This window comes from Trachemys scripta, chromosome 1 (assembly GCF_013100865.1).
Source record: "Trachemys scripta elegans isolate TJP31775 chromosome 1, CAS_Tse_1.0, whole genome shotgun sequence".
Taxonomy (NCBI): Eukaryota; Metazoa; Chordata; order Testudines; family Emydidae; genus Trachemys; species Trachemys scripta.
This window is the reverse complement of record NC_048298.1, coordinates 199,588,558-199,610,844: the sequence shown is the minus strand read 5'-3', so window position 1 is coordinate 199,610,844 and position 22,287 is coordinate 199,588,558. Positions and strand designations below refer to the sequence as shown.

The 22,287-nt window shown below is 46.9% G+C and overlaps 1 protein-coding gene across 1 annotated transcript in view; it reads right to left on the bottom strand.

The window, feature by feature from the left end:
* Window positions 1-22,287, bottom strand: part of CFAP47 (cilia and flagella associated protein 47) — a 660,392-nt gene that overhangs the window by 20,956 nt on the left and 617,149 nt on the right. Inside the window, exons 62-63 of the mRNA XM_034754614.1 lie at window positions 12,679-12,840; window positions 4,882-5,050 (exon numbers count right to left, since the gene is read on the bottom strand). Of these exons, the coding sequence (XP_034610505.1) occupies window positions 4,882-5,050; window positions 12,679-12,840 (331 nt within the window). The remainder of the gene's footprint in view (window positions 1-4,881; window positions 5,051-12,678; window positions 12,841-22,287) is intronic.

Below are 22,287 nucleotides of genomic sequence, written 5' to 3'. Positions count from 1 at the left end.
TTGGTGGACCAAAGTAACCTGAGCAAACAGGCCATTTAACCAGGATTCACAACTGCTTTGTCTCATCAGAGCAGTACAATGCAGCTGAAATGTACTGGTGAGTCTGGCCCTTAATTTACAATTGACTTATTGGTTTCAAGGGCTGTTTTAGTGAAGAGGGCACTATGTGATGAGAGGGCAGAGAGAGCCCAGAACCTGAGTCCCAACGTCTGAGTTTTAAAGGTCCCTATGAGTTCAGTGCTCAGTTCTCCTGGCAGTGCTACTTCAGTATGCATGAGGCGCCTTTCAATTGCCAATGCCCGGACTACCATGCAGCCATGAAACCTTCACAGTGGAATGACAGTCAGGCCAGTTACTCTACCAATGGGGACTCCTGATACGTGTTCAGTCTCCCTCATAACACTGGGTCCTTACAACCAATAGAACTGTTGTGGGCAAATTAGCTCAATAGGAAGGATCGCGATTGGTAGACAGGGCTGGCACTTCCATTTAGGCGACCCAGGCGGTCGCCTAGGGCGCCAGGATTTGGGGGGCGGCAATTCGGTGGCGGGGGGTCCTTCCGCGCTCTGGGTCTTCGGCGGCAATTCAGCGGCGGGTCCTTCACTCGCTCCGGGACCCGCCGCCGAAGTGTCCCGAAGACCGGGAGCGTGGAAGGACCCCCCCGCTGAAGAATTGCCGACGACGACCGGGAGCGCGGAAGGAACCCCCGCCTAGGGCGCCAAAAACCCTGGCGCCGCTCCTGTTGGTAGAGAATTACCTCTGAAGTCCCCATGGCCCCCATTTAATTTAAACAAGCCTGTCTGTAACTTATATAGTCATAGCAATTACACACAACAATCATTAATAACCTAGCTGAATTACAACCAAATTTCTGCAAATGTATCTGATGTGTAAGATTTCCATTAACTTTAACTAAGGCTACGTTTTAGTCACGGGTATTTTTAGAAAAAGTCATGGACAGGTCACGGGCAGTAAACAAAAAATCACTATATACACCTAACTAAAGCTCAGGGGCACCACGGGTGCTGGGGGGGAGGGTTGGCAGGGGCTCCCTACCTGGCTCCACATGTCCCTGCAGCTCCTAGATGACAGAGGGGCCAGGGGGCTCTGCACGTTGCTCCCACCACAAGCGCTGGATGCACAGCTCCCGTTGGCCAGGAACCGCAGCCAATGGGAGCTGTGGGGGTGGGGCCTGCAGGCACGGGCATTGTGCGGAGCCTCCTGGTTCCTCTGCCTAGGAGGAGCTGCAGGGCCATGCCAGTGAGACCTGGGGAGTCCCCCACCCCGAGGTAAGCCTTCCCCACACGCTCAACCCCCTGCCCCTAGCCCTGAGCTCCCTCCCACGCACCCAAACTGCTGCTGCTGGCCCAGGGGCTGCGTGGCTCGGGCAGCCCCTGAGCCAGCACCAGCGACTGCGGAAGTCACGGAAAGTCACAGTGACTCTGTGACAGACTCGCAACCTTAACTTTAACTATATGGAAGATTTGAGTCTGTTATTTCATAGTTAAGATGGTTTGGGACAAAGAAGAGCCTGAGCCAGATGATAAATTTTGTGAAGGACCCAGTTGTTAATTAATTTTAACTTCATGAACGAATTCACAGATTTACTTGTAAATTCTCAAAAAATTAATTCTGTACTCAGCGTATGTGCTGTAGGTTTGAGAATACACTGTATTTTTCCTATACATCAAAATGATTGAATCCAATCTTCAATTGCAAAATGGAATTCAACCTTCATGACAGAGTTGCTGCCAGCACCTCCATATTTTAACTTCTATATCCTGATGCCTAAAGGCCAAATTAGGCAGGGGTCCATTGTATTAGACGTTGTACAGACATCTCATAAAGGTCAGAGAGCTCATTGATTTCAGTGGTGCAAAACTAGGCCCGAAAATGCTTGAGCCTGTAAGCATTAATAGCCCTCAACACATTCGTTGAGCTCACCACGCTGGGTGGGACCTTTCGGTCCTGATCCTGTAACCTGATCTGTGTGAGCAGACCCCTACACTTGGCTCCACTGAGTTCAAGGGTTACAGTCCACCTGTGTGGGATCATAGTACAAAAGAGTGGGACCTTAATGAGCTATGTAAAGATGTTAGAGGGTTTGCTTTGGTAATTTAGGGGTTGTTAAAATTGTCAGTGGATCACTGTGGAATTTTGTTTAAAGTAGTTATCACTCATATTTTTGAAGTAAAATAAGCTATATTTTAAAGTCTCTTTAATGCACTTTTTAAAAAAAATAGTAATTAGCCAAAGAATAATAATAAGTAGCCATTTGTGCATGCCCTCCACAGCCGGTTACAAAGAAGACTGATCATTTAGAGATAACGTATAAAATCAGGGTTCCAAATAAGGAACTTTTGGAAAGGAGACTGGTGGGTTAGGAAGCTAATATTAAGAGTCAAATTCATCCCTGGTGCAACTCCATTGCAGTGAAAGAAGTTAAACCAAAGATGGATTTGGCCTGGCGCTTTTAAATGCAAAAATGACTACAAATGTGAATTAAGCATTGAGTTCTGACATTTATATTTGAATTTTCTGACCTCTGTCAATTTGTGTCACATAACATTAACATTATTTAAACCTTATTAAATATAAAAGAATCTAGAGAACTAATTCAGTCAAAATTCCTTTCTCTTTACAAAAGAACAAGAGAGAGAAAGCTCACCACTCTGTTTACGTGAAAGGAATGAATGAATCAAACCTCTAATCAGGTAAAAGGAAACTAGGATAACGGATCTAGGACCTTTACATTTTTCTGGAATTCATATTTTTATTCAACATTTTCCAAGTTGTCTCAGAAAGATCAAATTAAGGTGAACTGTAGTAATTATCTTAGCCAGTATATCATATATTTTTATCCAGTAATTTGCCTTTCAGCTTGTTTGGTTTTAAGCATCTTATTTTCTAGCTATAGAACTGTTTAATTAGTTTGTGATTTAGTAGCCTAATTGTGCCAGCATTTGGTAAGGAGTTTCAAAACACCATTCCTGGGAAGTTGAGAAACCTTCAGATGCTTGCTCCTATATATGAATACATAAACTTAGGCCCTTTTTATCCCTTGCTCACACACCCTCTATCTATATAATAAAATACCAAGATTGTCACTTCTGTCTGAGTCATTGTGAAGTAATGGAAACAGCGAGAAGCATGGTTGTGAGCTCTTTTTTGTTTAGAATATCACCAGGTTCAATCATCCAATTTTCAAGTTCTCATCCATTTTCAGTTTTTTACAATTTACATATTACACCTGTATGACAGCACATGCTTTCACCTAGCTAAAAATTAACTTGATCATTTGCTTTCCTTTTGATGTGCTGTTAAATTCCTTTGCTAATGCAGTCTGTCACCTGGGTGAGGTTGGGGTAGATCAGGGATCGGCAACCTTTGGCACCTGGCCCATCAGGGAAATCCACTGGTGGGCCGGGCTGGTTTGTTTACCTGCCGCATCTGCAGGTTTGGCCGATCGCGGCTCCCACTGGCCATGGGAAGCGGTGTGGGCAGAGGGATGTGCTGGTCGCGCTTCCTGCAGCCCCCATCAGCCAGTGGGTGCTGCAATCGGCCGAACCTGCGGACGCGGCAGGTAAACAAACCAGTCCGGCCTGCCAGGGGCTTTCCCTGGCGGGCCGCGGGCCAAAGGTTGCCAATCCCTGGGGTAGATGGATCTAGATGGGAATGTACTTCTAGGAATGTTATTACGAAGAAACCCCTCTATAAAGCTTCCATGAGTTAATTTTCTAGATTTTTGTTTGTCATTTCTCTAACAGTGGTAACTATAGGGTTGCCAGGTGTCTGGTTTTCAGCCGGAACGCCCAGTTGAAAAGGGACTCTGGCGACTTCGGTTAGCACCATTGACCAGGCCATTAAAAGTCCAGTCGGCAGCACAGCGGGGTAAGGCAGACTCTCTGCCTGCCCTGGTTCTGTGCGGCTCCTGGAAGAGCCCTCACCTCTCTCCCATACCTCAACCCGCTGCCGCAGCCCTAAGCTCCCTCCCACACTCTGAACCCCTCATTTCTGGCCCCACCCCAGAGCCTGCACCCCCAGCCAAAAAGCCAAACATGTCCGGGAAAATGGCGGCTCTGCTCCTCCCCGACTCTTCGGCTCTGTTTAAGAGCCGAGCTGCCCGAGAGCTACCGGCTTCCAGACCCTGCGCCCCCAGCCGGGCACTTCCCCGCCCAGGCTCCGGCGGCGCAGGGTCCGGAGGCACGGGGGCTGCCCGAAGCCGGTAGCGCTCGGGCAGCCCGGCTCTTAAACAGAGCCAAAGAGTTGGGGAGGAGCAGAGCCACCGCGGCTGGAGGCTCAGCTCCTCTTCGGCTCTGTTTAAGAGCCGGGCTGCCCGAGAGCTACCAGCTTCAGGCAGCCCCCATGCCTCCGGACTCTGCGCCGCCGGAGCCCGGGAGGGGAAGTGCCCGGCTGGGGGCGCAGGGTCCGGAGGCATAGGGGCTGCCCAAAGCCCGAGCGCTACCGGCTTCACGGTTTACCGGGCAGCCTCTAGACCCTGCGCCCCCGGCTGGGCGCTTCCCCTCCCGGGCTCCAGCTGCGCTGGGGAAGCGCCGGCTGGGGGCGCAGGGTCTGGGGGCTGCCCGGCAAACCCTGAAGCTGGTAGCGCTAGGGCAGCCCTTTCCCCCTGGCTGGGAGTGGGAGGGAGGAGGGGGCGGAGTTAGGGCGGGGAAGGGGTGGAGTTGGGGCGGGGCTAGGGTGGGGAAATGGGCGGGGTCAGGGCCCGTGGAGTGTCCTCTTCTTTTATTTATGAGATATGTTAACCCTACCCTAGTGGTAACTTTAGTAACAGAGCTGGACTTGTTTTAAATCTTCTTCACAAAGAAACTTCTTTGGTCCATTAATATAATACACAAGCCCACTCACTCTTAGAGGACTCACCTGAATTACTAAAGTTGCTTTATGCTTCTTGCTGTACATACTTGGCTTGAATCCAACGGTTATACGGGTTCCAACAGTGTCAAGTGGAAGAAGTTCCCCAGCTTGAGGCAATACAACAAACTCTGGGTCACTGCCTGGCAGGAAGTATGCAGTGAATGGTTCGGGATACCTAAAAAGAGGGTAAAAGTATATTGTGCCTATTACAAATGATCATTATGCAATTCTATTTAAAAATAGCAGGTATCCTGTTGCAGTAGACATGCATGCTATCATGCAGCTGTGAGTCATGATACTTGATAGCTTATGGGATGCATACTGAATAATAATGGGACTGTTGCCCCTTTAATGGAAAAGGAAACACAATTGATCTGTAAAGACAGCTCAACTTAGTAATATGAAAATAACCCATTTTACCAGGTACCAGTAACAATAGGTTACCACGTTGGAGCAAAAGCTGCTTGTCTGACTTATGTAAAACCCTCACTGATTTCAGTTGAGTTGCATGTATGGTAAGTAGGATTTTAATCAACCCATTTTATCAAAAGCAATGCCCTATGAAGACCACAAGGTAACGTTGTTTAATAAAATTTAGTGTGTAAACTAGGGGTAAGGATCAAGTCTTTCTGTGAAGCAGCTTCCCACCTGTTCAGATGTTGTTAAATAGGGAAGGGATCCTAAGTGCCTTGAAAGGAAGACAGAGAAAAATCGCTCCTTCCTATCTCCTCTTCCCAAATTACGTCCATACTTTTGTACACAAACGTTTTATACGTTAAATGCAGCATTTTAAAAACTGAGTTAAATAAACTATGCCTGGATAGAGTGACTCTTGTTCCACTGACACTATGGCGATGGGGCTTTATATGAGAGTTTTTTTTCTATTACAGCTATTGTAGGATTTGCTGTCTAACAAGTTTCAGGATAGTACAGAGGCTCTTGAGGAAATCCTGTCTAATTTTCAACAAGGATAATGGTTGGGCAGTACAAAAGATAAATAATAGTTTCCCTTTCTCCAATTCCAAATTCCAGACTCCCTCTCACATCTCGTTAGGGACATCTCATCATTAACTTGGTGTTAACGTAGTAGAAATTTGATTCCTTTTTCCCACCCAAAAATTCTCCTTCCTTCCTTTTTGTTATTGATGACAACTCCACTATCCTGCCTGTCATCTAGGCTCATAACCTGGAGGTCGTCATCTGCTCCTCATTCTCTTCTTACACCTGTTTGTGTCCGTTTCTTCTTCCACAATGCTTAAAAGATCTGACCCTTCCTCTGTCATGACAGCCACAGCTTTCTTCTCTACCTTGATTACTGCTATCTCCTCCTCCTCCTCTAGATATAGGTTTTGATGACAACCTCATTGCCTCCTCCAGTCCATCCCAAATGTGGCTGCAAACATTTTGGTGTCCTTCAGTCTCATGGCATCTTCCACCTTTGCTGGCTCCCTCTTGATGATTGCCCATTCTGTTCATTCCCTCTGAAGCATCTGGCATTGGCCACTGTTGGAAGACAGGATTCTGGGCTAGATGGACCATTGGTCTGACCCAGTGTGGCTGTTCTTATGTTCTTTTCCACCAGGAAATTTGAATTTGTTGTCCTGGCCTTTAAGGCACTGCATAAACATTCCCCACCTTACTTACCTGAACTGGTCTCTTATCACACTGGCTGCCCTTGCCCTGTCCATGCTTTCAACTATGCCAGTCTTCATGTCCCATATTCCATTCATCCCACAACTATCTCTGGGAAAATGAGAGCATTAGGAATGGATTTAAATGAGGAGATGGTGGTGTCTGGCAGACCACAAAGGGAATGCCATTCTATGCCTAGGGGCAAACGTGAAAAAAATAATACGTGAAGAGAGAGGGAAAAGGGGATAAAAAACTAAATAGCTTTTGACTTTTTTCTAAATAAAAATTAGCTTACCTATGAATAGATAAAGAAGGAAGAGGAAACAATTAAACAACTGGGGAATGGGAATATCATTATTATCTCCTCTTCCTTCTACCACCCTCCCAAAAAAGGCAAGCAAACCTGGAACACGACATAGTACAGTACTATATGTGCCATGATTAAGGCAACTACATCTTAGTTTGTAAAAATGAAGGAGGGATAGCTCAGTGGTTTGAGCATTGGTCTACTAAACTCAGGATTGCGAGTTCAATCCTTGAGGGGGCCATTTAGGGATCTGGGGCAAAAATCTGTCTGGGGATTGGTCTCCCTTTGAGCAGGGGGTTGGACTAGATGACCTCCTGAGATCCCTTCCAACCCTGATATTCTATGATTCTATTTTAATTAAACAGTCGAACAATTCTTCTTTGAGATGTTGTCAATATTGGTGTATTCATGGGTCATCACTCCCAGGAACAACTTTGCCTTGCACAACTAGCTTTTAAAAAGAAAATCTCTCATTCATAATTCAGTACATTTATATCTCCAAGAGCTTCTGTGCCTAAGCCAAGGAAGGTACACACAGACTTGGTCAGATAAGGTCCTTACTATATGGTGTTTTCAGGAGAGGCACATGCATGATGTGCCTTAATGTAGATTTCTATGCCAGGTCAGAGCCCATTATGAACGAAGAGGTGCAAATATATCTTCCAGCCTTTGAGTTTTATAATTACTGTCACAGGCTACAGTAATCGAGGTTAGATATTAATGACCAAGCCAATGTTAACACCCTTCTTAATGAATACGGAATAGCAACTAGAAAATAAATCCATGGTACCAGCAAGAGTAAGATGCAGTTTTTATTGTGTATTTCCACCTTTTGGTTTAATCCTTAGATTATTCTGTAAGTAGCAGTTTATGCTAATTTGTATTCAAATCATTCTTGATGTTGGATATTGCTAAACATAGATGTTTTAATGAATTCTAGAAATCTATGTTCTCAATACAAGGAAACAAGAGATCCTTCTGCAATGTCTATAAAAATCCTTTTTAGGGCCACCATACCTGTTTTACAGCCCTGAATGTATAACATAGCCTTCATTATATTATGGCCTTTGCAAAATATCCATGAAATTTACACTAGTCTTCCTTAAACCTGTCAGTAAGGTAACTCTTTGTCACTTCAGTTTAGGAGAAGCATTCCATATTGATTGCTGCCCTTTGATATACAGCATGTTTCTCCTCATAATTTACAGGGGCTGAAAGCTGTGTTTGAAAACCCGAGTCTTCAGGGAAAGTCATAGGAGTTTTGATCCAAATATACTTTTTTTTCTAGTAAGAGAAGAGTAACCTATGTTACTTATTTAAAGACATTTAACTCCACAGGAAAATAATGCTTGCAATTTGTGAATGCTATGGTGTAGTTTCAACCATAGTTGAATTACTGGAAGTGAAGCTCATAATGACATCGTTGCTGATGGGCACTCTGAACAGTGGTCTAATAGACTACAAAATTCACATTTTTAAGCAGCCTTATTAGCTATTATAAAATTCTACAAAGCTAAGTTTTATTTGAAAAGCACAAGTTAGATGATGGGCACTTTTCAACAAAAGGATGACATATAGAGAATAATAAGGTCTCCATCATTTATCAGAATTGATTACATTTTGTACCTGTCCGAAAGCAACTTAGGTTTAATCAATCACTCTAAGGCATGTGCCTTAGACACCAAAAGAGATTTTAACTTCACTGATGACCCTGCACCCTTGGAAATATAGAATCTTTAAAACTCCAAAAGCATAGTGACAAAAGCCTGGTTACATGGTGAAATACCTGAGTCAGGGGAGGAAAGGACTTTGGTGCCTCCATGTTATGAAAACAGAAGCAGATCTGGGATTTTTCAAACCTTCTTTAATTTAAGATTTCCTTTTTATTTTTTGTTGTAAGGATAGCTAGATATGCCAGCTGGTGAGTTACTTCCTCCTATTCCAACTCCTTTATGAACTTACATCTTAAATATGTTAAACGCCAAACACCACATTACTAAAAAGTATGATTATAAACCTTTTTTGGTGACCCTGCTTTAAATGTTCCAATATCAATATTTACATTATGTCAACTACAGCCTCAAGAAAAAATAAGAGCTCAGTCACTATTTGTACTTTATAACTGTACTACATGAAAAATACCAAGTTAAAATATTCTAATTACATCTCTGGATTGTTGGGAGAATTTCATAGAATTGTCATGAAGTAGATTGAATGACATCAAAATCCAGAACTCATTTTTGGTTTTGTGTGTGTGTGTATAGATATAGATATACACGTGCGCGCACACCCACACACAGCCACACACCATTTAATAAAATAATTTGCTTGCAGCATACATAATTAAATAATTCTGGCATGCTGCTAATTCTAGTGAAATACAGCAGTAAAGTCAGAAATATTTTTTCAAAGCTGACAGTGTAAAACAGGCTTCATTTTTCCCTTCAGAGGTCTGAAAAGCATAGAAAAATGTATAATTTTTAAAATGAGAAACAAATGACAGACTCAAACATAGAGCCAAAATGTCCTGTGTACCATTCTTTAGGCAGCACTGAAATTAACCTTGGATAGCCCTTTGTGACCAAGAAACTCCTTTATATCAAATTAACTCTGCATAACAGGGGTGGGTGAACTGATAGGTGAAGTAAGAACCAGTTTGAAACCATAATCACACAAAGCTCTGAGAATTAGATTGATATAGCTAACTCTGCCACATCCAGTCCTGTCCTACTTTCCTACTCATTAAAGAATCCTTTCCCAGTAGAGCTGGTAGCACATTTTTTTGCTGGAATGATTTTATGTCAAAAAAATGCCCTTTTTGTAAAACCAAGATTTTCTGAGAGAAAATTTCAGTTTTGCTGAAAAATTTGAGTTTTCCATCAGGAAAATTGGAATGATGGTTCCCAGGCTGCCTGAAAGTGACAGAAGCTTTCCTGAAGTGCTGCTGAAGCAGAAAGCCCTGGCGCTGCCTCCCCACCTCTCCTGCAGCTCCAGGAGCCACAGAGGCAGAGTGTAATGCCATTTGGATTGCCCTAAGGATGAGGACCCACATCTTCCAGGATCTGCAACAGCAGGGCAAAGCCCGCAATGTCAGGAGTTCTAGTTTCCTTGCTGTGGAACCAGGGTCTCTTGTTCCAGGGCAGCCCTACTATGTGGACTGCCCCAGGCTGGGATCCGATGGTTTCCAGACTCCTAGGACTGCCCACTCAGCAGTCATGAAATTTTGAAAAAAATCATCATGTTGTGATTCAGAACAAAATGAACCAGAAATATGACATTTCAGCCAGCTGTCTCCCAGTTTCACCCTAAACGCAACTCTAGCTCTTTTCCCCAGTTGTAAATGGGGGGGAAATAGCTCAGTGGGTTGAGCATTGGCCTGCTAAACCCCGGGTTGTGAGTTCAATCCTTGATGGGGCCACTGAAGGATCTGGGGCAAAATCAGTACTTGGTCCTGCTAGTGAAGGCAGGGGGCTGGACTCAATGACCTTTCAAGGCCTCTTCCAGTTCTAGGAGATAGGATATCTCCATTTAAAAAAAAAATCACTTATACACTTCAATACTAACTGAACATATACACACTTGTCTTTGGGAGATATTGCATGGGATTTTCTTCTTTTAAGAAGTATATATATTTGAGCCCAAACAAGTTGAACAGATCCACTTAAATTCTGAATTTATTGACTTGTGGTAGCCAGATTTATCATACTGAGTAGTGCCTTATTCCCATCAGTAGCCCTATTTTCTTCTATGTACAATGTTATTCCCTTACTCATGATGAGTAGTATCTTACTACATGAGTAATTTCACTGAACACTGTGGTACTACTTGCGTAGTAAGGTACTAGTCAGTGTTAGTAAGGGTGGCAAAATCTGGTCCTATGAGAAGCTTTTTGATTTTAAAAAGATACTAGAAATGTTCTATGGGCTGGGGCTAGCAAATCCTAATCCAGCAAAACTCTAATTAAGTCACTGGGCGATTTCCTCTGTTAAGGTCTGAAAGATTCTCAAACAAAACTTTTAATTCCTTTTTTTATATTTTATGGTTTTTAACCTGTCATTTGAGTTATACATGCATTAAATTACATCTGATATTGAATAAGAAAGTTGCTATATTCTAAATTTTAGTTCGACACTTATTCCTAAATTATAAACTCCTTTTTTTCCAACACCTACCCACAAAACAAAACCAACCCGCTTCCCCCCACCCACCCCCGCCTCTCCTCCAAAGCTGGAGGTTTTCAAAGCAATTTTTGACATAGCTTGCAGTACAGTACTGGGAACATTCACTGAACATGGCTGAAGTGAGGGCGGGTATCCTTTTCCATTTTAAAGAAGGTTATAGTTTCTCTGACGGAAAGAGTCTGTATTGCATCATGGAACCTTCATTTATATAACTGTAATGATTCAGACTTTATTATACCTTTTACAAGAACATTAGGTCTCTTCACTACTATCATACACCTACCAGCAGATTATAACATTGCCAGAGCAATTGCTTCACTTTTGATCCCAAAACAACCTATTCCGCTGTAGCTGATAACTTGAGCATTGTGATAGGAGGCTTTTCCAGTGTCTTGAGGAATCATCATCACTGACAGCCATCTAAAAGCTGGAACAACTGTCCATCTCAGATGTACTGCTCTTGGAAGTAAGCTCTTTTTTAAAAAAAAATCAATAAGGACCAAGGACATCTTTTTATTTTGGGGATCTTACAATGACAAATTTGTTATGTATGTTAACTATCCACTTATCTGCCAGTGTACTGAGTATACTTACTAGACATGCAATAAAAAAGCAAATTAAAAAGGGAAAAAAGCAACCTCACTTATTGATTTAAATTGTAAGCCTCATACTTTTGCTTCAAGCTCATCTTTTCCCAATAGTTTTAAATTATTCATAGGGAAACCATATAGTTGAACATCACCTTCTTGCACTGTATTAGGGACTAATACACCACTACCCCGATATAACGCTGTCCTCAGGAGACAAAAAATCTTACCGTGTTATAGGTGAAACCGTGTTATATTGAACTTGCTTTGATCCGCCGGAGTGCGCAGCTTCCCGCCCCCCCCCCCCCATCCCCCCCAGGACCGCGGCTTTACCACATTATATCTGAATTCGTGTTATATCGGGTTGCGTTATATCAACGTAGTGGTGTATGTGGTTTAATACTATACTGTTATGCAATTCTAATAAACAGAAATTCATTACTTTATAATCAGATTACTACTGATTATTTTCTGCGGGACTTATAAGGCGACATTATTATATGCGTACCATTATGAAAAATTTGCTGTAGATGAAAAAAATCATTGTCAAAGTTCATTTCCTTTATCAGATTAGAAAGTATATTAGAAGTGGACTATTGACTGTTTACATAACAAAACCTAAAGGAACACAAACAGTGCAAATCGAGGGAAATAATACAGCTTTTTAAAACAGCCTCATCTTAGTAAAAATATTTGGTCAGTTCCATCATTATTCTGTAATGTAAATGCCTTAGTGGTGTATCATGCAAATTTCCCCCGTATACATTCTAATGCACACAAGCATTTTAGGGCCAAACCCTGGAGAAATCCTAACTCATGGAACAAGCCCACACATGCTTATCCTTCAGGGTCAGCAGCCTACCCCAAGGTTGTAGAATGCCTCTACTTCCACTATGACACCTTCAGGACAGCACTTGTGTACTGCATCACTTGCATACAGGGACACTGGAGGTAATGGATGGTGACTGATGTCACAAGATCCACCCACTTCACCCTGCTCCTCTTGCCCAAACCCATCCTGTCTAATGTATTTCTCTTCTGAGCATGAATCCAATCCTCAAAACCTGGATATATGCTTTATCTTTGAGAGCATTACCTTGTCTGACTTGTAAGCCTAAAGCCAATCACTGATTCTTTGTTTAAGCCGGCTGCTTCAATATTGATGACATCGTCTACTTCTGGCTCAGTGGCAAGTAACAGTATTGGAAACTTCCAGACACCACCTGTAGTGCACCGTACCACCAATGTTGCTGAATTCCTTCAAAATTAAGTTAAAAATATCATTACAAGGAAGGCATAATGAAATATAAGGTCAATAAATCCTTGTCCAAAGTGCAAAGTAAGTCTGTGTTTCTGCAAAATTGCAATGCATCATAATGAAAATACAGTTGGCTCTAAATTGGAATGTAAATTTTTTACGCTGTATACCATATTATCAGTCTTACTTTGGAATGGAATGTCAGCTAAACCGCCCATCTTGTTTGCTGTACGTTAGTTTTACTAAGAAATGGCCTAATGCAGAGACAAAACAATTGGTGCGCCCGTGAGGCCTGATTCTTTTATTTACATGGTGTGAATCCATATACTGCAATGGAGTTACTCCAGATTTACACTGGTGTGGCAAGAATATAGGCCCCAATCCACAGAGGGACTATAAGTGCTGAGTCACAACACTGAGTGTTAAAATGCTTAACTTTTGGGTGCCTAGCCAGCCAGTGGAATCCACAATCCCTGAGCTAGGCACCTAGGCTCCCTACAGTGGCTAGCTACAACAGTGAAATTGGTGCAGTCCCATCAGGGCCTACAAGATTATGAGGACCCAACCAGATGGAGCACGGCATTTCACCTGGAACACAGGTTCACAATGGCATTCATTCACATTTGGCGTTTGTGCCCCTCCATCAGATGGAAGTGTGACTGGGCTAAATTTGAGTGAGTGACATTGCAAGTTGGCACATGGGGTTGCAGCATAACTCAGGTTTGGCCCAGCCACCCTGCCTTCATGATTGGCACCAGGTTGCAACGCCACTCATTGCTCTAATTTGGTCTGTGCCATGTGAATATGGGAAAAGGTGATGGAGCAAACGGAGCTGCTGGAAGGCTGAGATCGAGAGGAACCTCCCTAATCCAGGAGCAGAACACTGAATCTTTCCTCATATGTGGAAGGATCGAACCAAATCCAAATAGAATGTGGGTGTGTGTTAGCAGTATTTAGGAGATGTTACAGATATTAGTGAGGGCTGGCTTTTTATCTAGGACAGGTAACATTCCTATGATATGAAAGCAGACATACCATAAGTGCCTGACTTAGATAGTTGTGTAACGTGGACTAGATACCATGATCTATGAAAAGTGCTGAGGATGTAGTTGTTTCAATAGTGTTGTGGATTTTTTTTTTTAAATTGCATGGCTGTATGGATCCTTGTATTTGGTGTCCGTGACACAGAGCCCACATTTCATACATTCATAGAGTCTAAGGCCAGATCAGCCAGTCTGACCTCCTGTGTAACAAAGGGCACAGAACTTCCCCAAAATAAATCCTAGATCATATCTCTTAGAAAAACATCCTATCTGATTTTCCAAAGTGGGCTGTATATTTGTGACAACACTTGTTTGCATTTGGTGCCCAGCCTTGTGATTTGTGAATGCAAAGCAAATGCTCTTTGTACTCAAATTGCAAGTTTTCCCCGGGCAAAATTGTGGGTTGAGATATAAAGATTTGGAGCTTGATTCTCCATTGCATTGCTCCTCTTTTACAGCAGTGTAACTCCATTAATTTAGTTCCAGTAGAGTTGCACCAGCTTCAAACTGGAGTAACAGTGATGACTCAAGCCCTGGGGCTTTTTGACTAACTACACCTGTGCTTTGATGTGCCTTGCTATTTAAAGTTTGACATATAAAAGCTGTTGCCCATGTTTTATGTTGATATAATGTGTGTATTTATTACTAATTTGTGTAGTCTCATAATTGCTGTTGAGCAAATTTTCACTTAGATAATAGTTATTGGTAAAATGTTAGGGTTTGAATATGGGGGCTCTATCTTATGGTGACATCACACACAAGATTGATTTTTGGAGACCAGACTAGCAGTTCTTTCAGAAGAAATTGAATGAGCAAAAAAAGTTGATACATCAAAAACAGTTGCTATATTTGCAGACCAAAGGATGGGAAAACAATGATTTTGGTTAAATTTTGTATAAATCCATAAATGCATTTTTTTTTTTTTTGGTTTGTAGATAGCTTGCATATTGTGTTCCTGTATTTATGGATAAGACGGATATGTTCTGTTTTTCCAAGATGGTAAATGTAAGCAACATTTTAGATTTTGGTGCAAAAATAGGCTAGGGACCCCTTCCTGATGCCAGAGTTCTCTGGGGCTTTGTTACGTCACTGTTGCCTATACAGTGCATGGGCACAGATAGGTGCCTAAGAATGGGATCCACAAAAGCCAGCACACCAATTGGGGAGCAACCTAAGCTAGCCAATAGCAGATGCTGAGGAGAGGGGTGTGTATTTTGCCCTGTCCTTCTCAGGGATTTAGGTTCCTTCTTCCAGCCCAGACTTAGGCATCTATCGTCACTTTGTTTCCACAGCCGGGAATCCTCTCCCTGGAATCAGGCACCTAAGCTGTTCTTGCCAGGGTGACAACATTGCACACCTAACTCCACACAAAATGACAGACCAGTGTGGGGAGATGGAGGGAAAGAGGAAATCTCCCTTATTATCCGTAGTGCAGCAATTAGGGTATTTGCCCAGGATATGGGAGACCACCGTTTGAATTCCTCCCTCTGCCTGAGGAGATGTGATTTAAACCTGGGTTTCTCACCTCTCAGGTAAATGCCTGAACTACTGGATTATGGGAGATTCTGATGTGATCCTCCTATTGAAGCTGTTCCACTATTTATAAATAAGTACATATGCTTAGATCCGGAGAGTGACTCCATAGTCCAGTACTTAGGGCTCTCACCTGAGAGGTGGGAAACCGTTCTCCACAGGCAGAGTGGGGAATTGAACTTGAGTCTCCCACATCCCAAGTGAATTCTCTAACTTCTGGGCTAAAGGTTACAAGGGAGTCTGTCCCCTCCTCTTCCCCACTTAACTGTTTTGTGTGGCATTAGGCATGCTTTAAGAACACCTAGCAGATTGGGCCCCACAGGCAAGGTTTTGAGGCTCTCATGGCATCTACAATTTTGAATTTAGGCCCCCTAACTCCCACTTTAGCATCCCCAATTCTTTTGTAGATCTAGGCCATGGTTCATAGTGTGTTAAACTAATTTGTTAGAACCAAATATTTGAGATTTGACTTGTGCTTCTGGAGAAACTAGGGATGTAATAAGTTTAGCAGTTTGAGGTGGGTATCTTGTGCCTTGCTTTGCCGTACCTTGTCAGATGATTCAATAAATGCTATGGACACTGAGCTGATACAGAAAAGGACAGTTACCTGTTCCGTAACTGGCGTCCTTCAAGATGTTTTGCTCCTGTCTATTCCACAGTAGGTGTGTGTGCTCGCCCCGTGCACCAGTGCCAGAAGTTTTTCCCTTAGCAGTACCCATAAGAGGGGAGCACTGCTGCAACCCCTGGAGTGACGCCTCTATATCGTGCTATAAGGGGAGCTGCGCGCTCCCCCCACCCTCAGTTCCTTCTTTCCAGACAACTCCGACAGAGGGGAAGGAGGGCGGGAATAGACAGGTAACTGTCCTTTCTTCTTCGAGTGATTGCTCCTGTGTATTTCACAGTAGGTGACTCCAAGCTATATCTGATGGAGGTGGATAGGAGTTTAAAGGTTATCGGGATGGAATACCACCCTACCAAACCCAGCGTCATCCCTTGCTTGGGAGATGATCGCATAGTGCGAGGAAAAAGTGTGGACAGATGACCATGTGGCAGCCCTACATATGTCCTGGATAGAGACGTGGGCTACATAGGCGACCGATGAGGCTTGAGCTCGCGTGGAACGTGCCTTCACTATAGGCGGCGGGGGAACCCCAGCCAAGTCGTAACATGTGTGTATACACGAGGTGATCCAGAGGGAAATGTGCTGGGTGGAAACCGATTGCCCCCTCAATCGCTCGCCCGACGCAACGAATAGTTGTGAGGACTTCCTGAACTGCCTGGTTCGGTCCAGGTAGAAGGCCAGCACTCTACGTACGTCTAGCGTGTGTAGGCAGCGTTCCTCGTTGGAGGAATGGGGCTTAGGACAGAGTACCGGTAGGAAAATGTCCTGATCCATATGGAAGGCGGAGACCACCTTTGGGAGAAAAGCGGGGTGTGGGCAAAGCTGAACCTTTTCTTTGTGGAAAACCATATGCTGGGTTCCGAGGTCAAGGCCCTAAGCTCTGAGATGCGACTTTCCATGACAAGTGAGACCAGGAACACGTGGCCAAGGGTTCAAAGGGAGTACTCGTGAGGCGGGATAACACTAGGTTCAGATCCCATTGCGGGACCAGGGCCCTGGCATACGGGAAAGCACGATCTAGGCCCTTTAAAAAGCGGGAGGTCATGTGATGGGAGAACACCGATTGACCTTGCACCGGGGGGTGGAAGGCCGAAATGGCCGCTAAATGAACCCTGACAGAGGCAGGAGCTAGCCCTTGGGTCCTAAGGGACAGTAGGTAATTGAGAATAAGCTGGAGGGATGCAGATGACGGGGAGGCGCCCCGCTCTCTAGCCAACCTGGAGAACTAGACCATTTGGCAAGGTATGTCCGCTAGGTGGATGGCTTTCTGATCTCCAGCAGAATTCGTCTTACATTCTCCGAACACCTTCCCTCCTCCTCGTTTAACCATTGAGCAGCCATGCTGTCAGGTGGAGCGTGGCCAGGTTGGGATGGAGAAGGCATCCCCTGTCCTGGGAGAGGAGGTCGGGACGAAGCGGCAGCCTCCGCGGGGGGCCGCTAAAAGTTGCAGAAGGGTCCTGTACCAATGTTGACAGGCCTAATCCGGGGCTATGAGGATAACCCTCGAGCTGTCTGCCTTTACTTTTTGCAGAACCTTGCCTATCAGGGGGAAGGGTGGAAAGGCATAGAACAATTGGCCTGATCATCGGAGGAGGAACGCATTCGAGATCGCTCCCCTTTTTGCCCCTGCCCTGGAGCAGAACTAGGGGCAGCGTCTGTTCTGGGCTGTAGCGAAGAGGTCGACCCGGGGAGCTCCCCACCCTCGGAAGAGCTGATGGGTGACCTCCCAGTGGAGTGACCACTCGTATTGGTGGGAAAACACCCTGCTGAGGTGATCAGCTCGCACATTGCGTGCGCCAGGTAGGTGGAAGGCCCGTAGGGAGATATTGTGGGCTATACAAAACTCCCAGAGGTCCAGAGCTTCCTGGCACAGGGCCGAGGAGTGCTTGCCCCCCCGCCTGTTGATGTAATACATCGCGGACGTGTTGTCCGTGAGGACTCTGACCGCCTTCCCTTGAAGGTGCAGACTGAATGCTGTGCACGCCAGGCGCACTGCCCTGAGCTCCCTGACATTTATGTGCAGAGACAATTCCAAGGTCGACCACCTGCCTTGGGTTTGAATGTTCCTTATATGGGCTCTCTAGCCCAGGCCCGAGGCATCCGACACCAGGTCTAGTGAGGGAGGGGTTTCCCAGAAGGGGATCACGTTTAGCATATTGCTCGGGAGGGATCATCATTGCAGCGCGGCCACCACGTTGGGTGGCATTGTGACTACCTTGTCCAGGCTGTCCCTGGACTGGGAATACTGTGAGGTCAACCAGAGTTGGAGGGGCCTCATTCTGAGCCTGGCATGTCGCACCATGGACCTGCATGCTGCCATGTGACCCAGGAGTTGAAGGCACATCCTTGCCGTCATCATGGGGAAGGTCATGACCAAGGCTACGAGACTTTTGAGTGTCTCGAATCTGTCCTGGAGAAGAGAGGCTGTGTCCTCTACTGAGTCTAGCAGAGCCCCTATGAAATGTATGCGCTGGGCTGGTACCAACGTGGACTTGGCCTTATTCACCACAAGGCCCAGACAGCAGGAATTGCATCTGGGTCTGCACCTGGGACTGGGAGCTGCCCTTGAAGAGCCAATCATCCAGGTAAGGGAAAATTTGCAGCCCATTCCTCTGGAGGTGGGCTGCCACCACTGCCATGCATTTGGTAAAAACCCTGGGGGCCGTGGAAAGGCCGAAGGGGAGGACCGCAAACTGGTAATGGTCCCGCCCTACCAGGAAGCTTCGCCTGTGGCCTTCGAAAATATGGATGTGGAAATACGCATCCTGGAGGTCCAGGGACGCAAACCAATCCCCCGGGTCTAAGGAGGGGATGATGGAGATTAGGGACACCATGCGGAACTTGTAGCGGACCATAAACCTGTTGAGGTTCCGCAGGTTGAGGATGGGACGGAGCCCGCCTTTTACCTTTGGGATCAGGAAGTACTGGGAGTAAAATCCCTTGCCCTGAAATTCCACTGGTACCCTCTCCACCACACCTAGGTTGAGAAGGCGCGCCACCTCTTGGTTTAGGAGAGCGGCACATTCCCAGTCCCCAAGGTCCTCCCGGGGCGGGGGGTCGTGGAGGGGCGGTGAGGTGAACTGCAACGTGTAGCCCTTGGAAATCACGCTGAGGACCCACTGGTCCCACGTTATATGGACCACTGCACTCGGAATGCAGATAAACGGTTGCAGAACACAAACTTTATTAACTGGGGGGCATCTGTGGCAACAGGCCCAGTGGCCCCCTGCAAAGAGTCAAAACCGCCTCTTCCCCTGCCTCTTGCCCTTTGAGGGGCCTGATCGCAGGGCTGAGCGGGACTGACACTGAGACCTGTGTCTCTGCTCCCTTGGTTGCTTAGGAGGGGGTTCATATCTACCCCTAGCGGGGGGAGTGGAGGTCTGCGGCCTAGGTTTGTCCTTGGCTGGTGAAACATATGAGGCCCAGAGTTTGCAGGGTAGTGCGGGAGTCTTTCATCCCATGAAGGTGAACATCGGTTTGGTCCACAAACAGTGCTTTCCTGTCGAAGGGAAGGTCTTGCATCAGAGACTGAGACTCTCTGCAGAGAGACCAGACAGGAGAAGCCATGACGCCCTTCACATGGATATGGCTGATGCCACAGAACGGGCTGCCGCATCCACCGCATCTGATGCGGCTTGGAGGGCTGCTTTCGCCGCTGCTGCCCCTTCCTCCACCAGAGCCTTGAACTCTTTCTTGTCCCGCTCTGGGAGAAGAGGCTCGAACTTTGGTAGAGACCCCCACAAGTTAAAATCATAGCAGCTCAACAAGACTTGGTGATTTGCCACCCAAAGTTGAAAGCTCCCAGAGGAATAAACTTTCCTGCCAAAAGAATCAAGTCTCTTGGTGTCTTTGTCCTTGGGGGTGGGTGCAGGCTGGCCGTGGCGTTCCCGATGGTTGACTGACTCCACCACCAGGGAGTTAGGTGCCGGGTGGGAGTACAGATACTCATGTCCCTTAGCAGGAACAAAGTACTTTCTTTCCACTTTCTTGGAGATGGGCACCAAGAAAGCTGGGGTCTGCCACAGGGCAGTCGATATGTTGGCCAGACCTTGGTGAAGGGGTAAGGCCACACGGCCTGGTGCCGAGGAAGACAGAACATTGAAAAGGGTGTCCGACGGCTCTCCATCTCCTCAGCTTGGAGTTGGAGATTCGAGGCTACTCTTTTGAGGAGCTCCTGGTGAGCCTTAAAGTCCTCTTGTACAACGGACAGAGGTGCCGGCAAAGGGGCCGATCCGGCTACCAGGGCGTCGAGGGGTGCCGCTGGTTCGACTCCCAAGACCGAGTCCGGACCCAGTGCCGCTGGTTCGGTGCCCATCGACTTTTGACTCTGTCGAGGGGGGGATGCTGAATGGGTCTGAGACACCCCGGTTACCGAGCTCAGTCTCACCTGGGGAGGCAAGTGCGGCCACGGTGCCCATTGACACCATTGGCCCTGCCACGGTGCCCCTTGCCACTGACTGGCTTGGGTGCCGAGTGGTGCAGGCTACTCTTGGGGCCCGGTGTGGCTCGGGGATGGGTGGCTGGGTGCCGAGTCTGAGGTCGCCGTTGACCGCACGGTGCTGTAGGAGCGACGGGAGCATCTACGGTTGTGCCAGTGCCGGCTTCGAGAACTGGACCTTGACAACGATGAGGAGCAGTACTCGACTGAAATGCTGCTCTCATAGTCGTCCCAGCGATTGTAGCTTCGACACTTCGGTGCCGATAACGCCAGAGGAGAGCTCCGTCTATGCAGGGGTCGGCAAAGTTTGGCACGCGGCTCGCAAGGGTAAGCACCCTTGCGGGCAGGGCCAGTTTATTTACCTGCTGACGTGGCAGGTTCGGCTAATCGCAGCCCCCGCTGCCTGCGGTTCACCGTTCCGGGCCAATGGGAGCAGCGGGAAGCCACGGCCAGCACATCCCTTGCCCGGGACGGCGAACTGCAGCCAATGGGGTCCGTGATCGGCCAAACCTGCCACGTCACCAGGTAAATAAACTGGCCCGGCCCGCCAGAGTGCTTACCCTGGTGAGCCATGTGCCAAACGTTGCCGACCCCTGGTCTATGGTGTCTAGCGGAGCGGGCACTCGAGCATGAGCATCCATAACGATGGCATCGGGATCTGCTCCTGTAGCTCCTATCCGAAGAGGAGCGGCGATGCCGCTTGTCTCGGTGCGTGCGCTCCTGATGGGAAATGGAGGACCTTCGAGATTCCCGTGCGGGCAAGTCAGCCAGTCTGATCGGAGTAGAGGGCTGACGTGAGCTATGGGAGGACCTCGTCCAACGGGGTGCACGGTTCTCAGAATGTGGGCTGCCCCTTGCCAGGGAGGGCTGGTGTGCTCCCAACGGCGGCTTCCCCTGGGCCTGGGGGCCTGTCTCGGGCAGCGCACCCGGCACCAGAAGGGAGAGGATGTCACGCGCGGCCTGTGCAGCCTCCGGCATAGACGGCATTCTCACCGCGGGTGAGGCACGCATGCATGGACGGGACCGGACTACTCCGCTCGGCACGAGTCAGAGGTCTTGGTCCCGAGGGGGATCGTGGGCTGCCCAACTCAGGTCTGGCCTCACTCCTGTCCTTGTGTCGGCGCTGCTGAGTCTTCCCTTGCTTCTTAGCGGTTGAGCAGTGCCGACTGGTGGAAGGCGCCTCGCTCCTCACCGAGGATGAGGCACCTGGTGCCGAGTCCGATCGGCGCGCCGGTGCCGGGGCCAAAGCAGATTCCATTAGCAAGACCCAGAGCCGGGTATCTCTCTCATGTTTTGTTCAAGGCTTGAACGACCTACAGATCTTACAGCGATCGGTTACGTGAGTCTCACCCAAGCAGCAAAGACACTGAGTGTGCAGGTCGCTTCTTGGCATAGAACTGCGACAGGAGTCGCACGACTTGAAGCCTGGGGCACAGCCATGCCCCACACCAGGCCACTAACTAAGGAAGTTATCCAACTATGGAGAAGATGAGTACTACTAAGGCTACTAGAAGGGCTACAGCAAGACTGGAGCACAAAGTTCCAACAACCTTCACTGGTGGCAAGAAGGGACTGAGGGTTGGGGGAGAGTGCAGCTCCCCTTATAGCGTGATATTGAGGCGCCACTCCAGGGGTTGCAGTGATCCCCTCCTACGGGTACTTGTAAGGGAAAAACTTCCGGCACCGGTGCACGTGGCGAGCATGCACACCGACTGTGGAATACACAGGAGCAATCACTCGAAGAAGAACTACTTTTACCCCCACCTTTCTACACACTGTTTTATGGGTCTTAGGTACAAACAGATGTTAGA